The sequence below is a fragment of the Bison bison genome, unplaced genomic scaffold, assembly GCF_000754665.1.
Source record: "Bison bison bison isolate TAMUID 2011002044 unplaced genomic scaffold, Bison_UMD1.0 scf7180017864064, whole genome shotgun sequence".
NCBI lineage: Eukaryota > Metazoa > Chordata > Mammalia > Artiodactyla > Bovidae > Bison > Bison bison.
Genome location: NW_011494636.1, coordinates 4,998,281 through 5,005,738, shown reverse-complemented (window position 1 = coordinate 5,005,738; position 7,458 = coordinate 4,998,281). Strand labels below are relative to the sequence as shown.

General features: G+C 39.1%; 1 protein-coding gene across 1 annotated transcript in view; it reads right to left on the bottom strand.

Annotated features, from left to right (window-relative positions):
• The window catches only part of MROH9 (maestro heat-like repeat family member 9), a 100,223-nt gene that overhangs the window by 86,028 nt on the left and 6,737 nt on the right, over positions 1-7,458 (bottom strand). Inside the window, exon 3 of the mRNA XM_010836725.1 lies at positions 2,015-2,136. Coding sequence (XP_010835027.1) covers positions 2,015-2,136 — 122 coding nt within the window. The remainder of the gene's footprint in view (positions 1-2,014; positions 2,137-7,458) is intronic.

Genomic DNA, 7,458 nt, shown 5'->3' with positions numbered 1-7,458 from the left:
CAACCAGTCCATTCTGAAGGAGATCAGCCCTGGGATTTCTTTGGAAGGACTGATGCTAAAGCTGAAACTCCAGTACTTTGGCCACCTCATGTGAAGAGTTGACTCATTGGAAAAGACTCTGATGCTGGGAGGGATTGGGGGCAGGAGGAGAAGGGGACGACAGAGGATGAGATGGCTGGATGGCATCACTGACTCAATGGACGTAAGTCTCAGTGAACTCCGGGAGTTGGTGATGGACAGGGAGGCCTGGTGTGCTGCGATTCATGGGGTTGCAAAGAGTCGAACACGACTGAGCAACTGATCTGATTTGATCTGATCTGAATGGTTTAGTGGTTTTCCCTACTTTCTTCAATTTAAGTCTGAATTTGGTAATAAGGAGTTCATGATCTGAGCCACAGTCAGCTCCCGGTCTTGTTTTTGCTGACTGTATAGAGCTTATCCATCTTTGGCTGCAAAGAATATAATCAATCTGATTTTGGTGTTGACCATCTGGTGATGTCCATGTGTAGAGTCTTCTCTTGTGTTTTTGGAAGAGGGTGTTTGCTATGACCAGTGTGTTCTCTTGGCAAAGCTCTATTATCCTTTGCCCTGCTTCATTACGTATTCCAAGGCCAAATTTGCCAGTTACCCCAGGTGTTCCTTGACTTCCTACTTTTGCATTCCAGTCCCCTATAATGAAAAGGACATCTTTTGGGGTGTTAGTTCTAAAAGGTCTTGTACTCATCTCTAAGGCCAATAAAAGTGAAAGTCGCTCAGTTGTGTCTGACTGTTTGCAACCCCATGGACTATACAGTCCATGGAATTCTCCAGGCCAGAATACTGGAGTGGGTAGCCTTTCCCTTCTCCAGGCCATCTTCCCAACCCAGGGATTGAACCCAGGTATCCCACATTGCAGATGGATTCTTTACAGCTGAGCCACAAGGGAAGCCCACAAGGCCAATGGGAGCCATTTAATAGAAGGAGGGACAAGACCACAGGGCTGCTTTGTAGAGACTTGATTGAATGAGATAAAGTTGTTGCCAAGAGAATGTTATAAAAGAGAGATTGTAATATACTAGGATTAGAATGTTGGCAGTAGAAAAAGAGAGATGCATAGTGACTGGTAGTAATATCAAATGCTGCATAAAGGTCATACAAGAAAATTATCCTTTAGATTTGAGACATGAAAACTACTGGAGACCTGGAGGGTTTCTGTAGATGCCCAGACTGGCAGGTCATCATGCTGAGTATTCAGCTCAAGTGTTATATTTGGATCTGAGGTTCTCAGCTATCTTCAGACACAAATGAAGCTATACACAAATAAACAAAGAAAAAAATTCTACTAGTCAAAGATTGCTTTTCCTTTCTACAAGAAAGACCAAAGTCAACAAGTGAGACACTCAAAACAAAACAAAAACAAGCTGTGATATTGTAACAAAACCATTTTATTTGTTCCCATTTCAGAACCATGTATAATGGGGACAATACTTGTCACTTATTGATTCTGGTGTGACATAGTAATACTCATTGAAACTTGATATTCTATGCCTGCTGCTGCTGCTGCTAAGTCACTTCAGTCGTGTCCAACTCTGTGTGACCCCACAGAAGGCAGCCCACCAGGCTCCCCCATCCCTGGGATTCTCCAGGCAAGAACACTGGAGTGGGTTGCCATTTCCTTCTCCAATGCATGAAAGTGAAAAGTGAAAGTGAAGTCGCTCAGTCGTGTCCGACCCTCAGTGACTCCATGGACTCCAGCCTTCCCGGCTCCTCCATCCATGGGATTTTCCAGGCAAGAGTACTGGAGTGGGGTGCCATTGCCTGAGACCTTAAATAGTACCTTTTCCTATCTCATTGTTCTCAGCTGGATTTCTGTCCCTTGTGCTTTCTTTTATTTCTCTACTCCAAACAGAGCAGTGAACATTTCTGTTGAACTCATTATTGAAGGCCACTATAGTATACTTTCTTGAGGCATCTCAGAAGTTACAGCATGACTTTAAAAGTAGACAACCTTTTCAGAGACCCAAATATCCCTCACTTCCTTCACTTCCAAAGGGGAAGATTTCCATTTTCTTTGATTGAGGCCAGCAAAAAGAGGAACTTTTTCAAGCTCAAGTGTACCTGGACATCGTAACCAGTTAATATATCCAGTATCACTGCCTAGTATCAATAGTATCAGTACTTAAGTCCAAGTCTTAATACGACTTCATTCCAAACCTTTTTGGTGATTGTCCACTTTGGAGCCCTATATATTCATATATCCACTTCAATATTTGAGAGAATTCTGCTGATAAAACTTAATCGTTTCTTCCTCCTTCATTTTTCAAAAATATAATTGTATAAACCATCAGAACTAGTAATACAGTATTATCAGTACATAAATACAAAAAAGCATGAGCAGAACAGTTGATGAAGCCGTCATATTCACATCAACTTCAGTGGTTCAAGAGGATGAGGATTACTAGTTACTTATTTTCCCACGGCTCCATATAACCCATTCCCCTAATAAATCCCCATTTTAGACCTAGATTAGACCTCTGAGTTAGGTCAATAGGGATTATTGTAATAATATAAACATTCTTTACATCTCTTCTATGGTATCTGTGTAAGCAGAACACATTTTTTTTCCAAATGATTAATAAGGTTTAGCCAGTTGGTGATACAGACATTGTTTCCTAATCCCCACATTTTAGAAAGGCCTCTAGAACAGATCAGGAAGATCTCCTGGAGAAGGAAATGGCAACCCACTCCAGTATTCTTGCATGCAAAATCCCATGAATGGAAGAGCCTGTTGGGCTACAGTCCATGGGGTCCCAAAGAGTCGGACACAACTGAGCGACTTCTCTAGAACAGGCACTTATTTTGGAACAATTTCAATTTAGATTTACCTAGTCAATCTAGTATTTCAATTTGCCATCTGTTATGCCTTTTATTTTCCACTTTGACAAAAATCACGTCATCTGTGAACACTAGTAGTTCTAGGTAACTCATACTACCTAACTGCTTATCTATTTAGTGTTGAAAAGTTCCTCTTTAAATGAATAAATCTTCAATGGGCAGAAAAATCCTTTATTATTATCCTCATCAGTGAATGTTATATGATAATTGGAAGTAGTAACACTGACTTAGCCAGTGTAACCAATGGAAAACCGTAACATTCCAGCAAGTAGTCTGATGACTCTTGAAGGCAAGATAGAGGGCATTTGCTCAGTGATTATGTTAATACACGGAATTTTAAAAACTTCTGTATTTCTTTTTACTGTTACTCTTGGACAGACATTTAGCAATAGCAGTTAGAATGGAAAAGCTACATTCTAACTATATGAATACCTAAAGCATTAATCTCTCCTCACATAGTCCTTCTAGAGCATTGTTGAAATTGTCTTGTCAGTGAACATTCGATGTGCCAAATCACTAACACACACACCTCAGTCTCTCCACAAGGAGAACCTCTTTGGTTGTGTCCTGAGTTGATTCTTCAGTATGTTTTCACACATCTCAGATCAAAGCCAGGAGATCTTGGGATTTCTTAAAATGTTACAGTATAATATCTAATAGGAGTCTCAGGGGAAAGAATGAAGAAAACCTGAGGAAGAAAATTGTTCAAACAATAATACAAGATAGGGGCTTCCCTGATGGCTCAGTGGTGAAGGATCTGCCTGCCAGCGTAGGAGACACGAGTTCGATCCCTGGTCTGGGAAGATCCTACATGCCAGAGAGCAAATAAGCACATGCTCCACAACTACTGAGCTTGTATTTTAGAGCCCAGGAGCTGCAACCTCTAATGCCCATGTGCCCTGCACTCTGTGCTCCGCAACAAGAGAAGCCCGCAATGAGAAGCCTGCACACCAACGTCTAGAGAGTAGCCCCTGCTTGCCGCAACTAGAGAAAAGCCTGTGCAGCAATGAAAACCAAGCAGAGCCAAGAAATAAATAAATAAATTCTTAAAAAAATAATACAAGATAGTTTCTCAAAGATAAATGGGCTGGAATTTGGAGATTGACATATGAGTAAGTGCCTAACATACTTGAATAAAAAATGCACCTAAAACTATTGTTATGAAATTTCAGTTTAGCCAAGATGAAGAAAAATCTTAAAGGCTTCCAGAGAAATAAAACAGATGACTAAGGCTGCAAAATCAGATCATGATCAGATTTTTCATTGATTATACTGTATACCAGAAAAATGTAAGTTATGCCTTCAATTTTATTGTTTAAAGAAAATTATTTGCAACCTAGGGAAATGGCTAGAATCATCATTGATGATAGCTGTTTTTATTATTATATTTTAAAATTTTCATCTATATTGCATTATTTAAAAGATGGAAGCATACTACTTTTACAAAACTAAAAAAAGCCATTTAAAATTGATCATATATCTACTTCACACACACACACAAATCTCTAAGTTCCCAGAACAGAAATTGTGCAGGTCACGTTTTGCTGCAACAATGCTATGAGATTATATGTTAAAAATAAAAGAAGGAAACAATGGATATGTATATGTAAAAAGATGAATTTATATTCCTACCTCACACCTAAACAAAAATAACTCAAAATAGAGACTAGATCTAAGTGTAAGAGCTACAACTGTAAAATCTTTAGAAGAAAATGTAAGAGAAAATCTTTGTCACTTTTCGTTTCAGCAGCATTTTCTTAGATACAGCCCCCAAAACACAGTCAACAAAAGAAAAGAAAAATTAGATTTGATCAATACTAAAAACATTTTTGCTTTTCATAAAGACACAATTAAGGAAAAGAAAAAAAAGTCAATGTGCTGGGAGAAAATATTTACAAATCATATATTGTATACTCAATAACTATAAGTATATAAAATACACCTAGATAAATTGTTAAGAAATATTTAAGGTATACATGAAAAAAACTTTACTGAAGATTCAAGTAAATGAGAGAATAAAGCATGTTCCTGATGATAAGAATTTAAATGATGTCTCCATAAACTAGTCTATAAATTTAGTATTTATTGTTGTTGTTGTTCAGTTGCTAAGTCGTGTGTGACTGTTTTGACCCTGTGGACTGCAGCACACCAGTCTTCCCTGTCCTTCACTATTTCCCAGAGTTTGCTCAAACTCATGTCCATTGAGCTGGTGAAGCCATCCAATCATCTCATCCTCTGTCACCCTCTTCTCCTCCTGCCCTCCATCTTTCCCAGCATCAGGGTCTTTGCCAGTGAGTCACTTCTTTGCATCAGGTGTCCAAAGTATTGGAACTTCAGTTTCAGCATCAGTCCTTGCAATGTATATTCAGGGTTGATTTCCTTTAGAATTAACTGCTTTGATCTCCTTGCTGTCTAAGGAACTCCTAAGAGTCTTCTCCAGCACTGTAGTTTGAAATCATCAATACTTCAGTGCTCAGCCTTCTTTATGGTCCAGCTCTCACATCCATACATGACTACGGAAAAAACCATAGCTTTGACTATACGGACCTTTGTTGGCAAAGTGATGTTTCTGCTTTTTAATATGCTGTCTAGGTTTGTCATAGCTTTTTTTCCAAAGAGCAAGTGTCTTTTAATTTCATGGCTGCAGTCACTGTCCTGAGTGATTTGGAGCACAAGAAAAGAAAGCCTGTCACTGTTTTCATCTTTCCCCCCATCTATTTGCCATGAAGTGATGGAACTGGATGCCATGATCTTAGTTTTCTGAATGTTGAGTTTTAAGCCAACTTTTTCACTCTCCTCTTTCACTTTCATCAAGAGGCTCTTGAGTTCCTCTTCATTTTCTGCCATTAGGGTGGTATGCAATTTAGTATAATTCTAATCAAATGCCAAAAGAAATTCTAGGAGAAATTTAACAAGTACAATTAAAAATTTTTCTGAAAGTGGGGACTTCCCTGGTGGTCCAGGGGTTGACTCCACACTTCCACTGCAGAGGACACGATACTAGGTATGGAAACTAAGATCTCACATGCAGCACAGTGTGACCAAAAACAAAAAAGTTGATCTGTAATGGCCTATATAGAAAAAATACATATAAAAAAGAGTGGATAAATGTGTATGTGTAAGTAATTACTTTCCTGTACATCTGAAACTAATGCAACATTGTAAATCAACTATACTCCAATAAAATAAATAAAAAATCAAAGTTGTTTTGAAAAGTAAATAAGTAAATAAGAGGAACCACTGGATAGATTCACTTAATTAGATATAGAAAAGCTCTATGCTATTAATATATAGCTGAGCCATCTGTAATAGATTAAAAGTGTGATAGCTCCTTTACTGCTGTGATTTGCTAAGATAATATTGACTATTTTTGCTGATTGTAAAGGATCCGCTTGCCAATGCAAGAGATGCGAGTTTGATCCCTGGGTTGGAAAGATCCCCTGGAGCAGGAAATGGCAACCCACTCTAGTATTTTTGCCTCCATGGACAGAGGAGCCTGGCAGGGTACAGTCCATGGGGTTGCAAAGAGTTGGACGTGACTGAGAAAGCACGCAGTTTTGCTGGAGCCAAATGATGCTGCTGAAGCGGCCATCTGTCAAAGGCATTGATACTGCTGCTAGTGCTTGCTGGTAGAGTTCCATGACGGATGATACCCACAATCAAGAGAACTCGTAACTTATTTTACTTAGCATAATATCCTCTGTCTATTAATGTTGATGCAAATGGCAAGATTTCATTCTTTTTATGGCCGAGTAATATTCCATTGTATATATGTACTACATATTTTTTATCCATTTATTTGTTGATGGAAATTTATGTTGCTTCCATATCTTGGCTGCTGTCAATAATGCTGCAGTGAACATAGGGGTCATATATATTTTCAAATTAGTGTTTTTGTCTTCTTCAAATAAACACAAAGGAGTTGAGTTACTGGTTTGAAGTAATATAATTTGAAAGTCAACTATACTTCAATTTAAAAGAGAGAGAAAGAAAACTGGCCTTGCACAAAAGATTCTCTCACTTTCTAGCAAGAGCCACAGGTGACTGCATTCACTCTCACCATTTTATCTACTCATTGTTTCTCTCTCTTTTACAGCAGCCTCATCTTTCTAGGACTTGGCAGCTAGGACTGCTATAGTAAGACTGCCCACTCTTCTACCAGCCCATTGTCCTTGAATCACACTTATGCACCTTGATAATATTTTCACACAGGAGGTGTTCTTCTCTTGCAGTCTCTTCCATCCTGATAGTCCTGTCTCATCTGGAGTGGTCCATCTGAAGTGAGCCTGAATTCTAGCAAGAACTTAGTTTAGGCTCAAACCATGACCTTTACATGAAACAAGTTTAATTTTTGTCCCATGAATCATTTGACCATCTCCTGTCTCAGTTCAGTTCAGTTGCTCAGTCATGTCCGACTCTTTGCGACCCCATGAACCGCAGCACGCCAAGCCTCCCTGTCCATCACCAACTCCTGGAGTCCACCCAAAACCATGTCCATTGAGTTGGTGATGCCACCCAACCATCTCATCCTCTGTTGTCCCCTTCTCCTCCTGCCCTCAATCTTTCCCAGCATCAGGGGCTTTT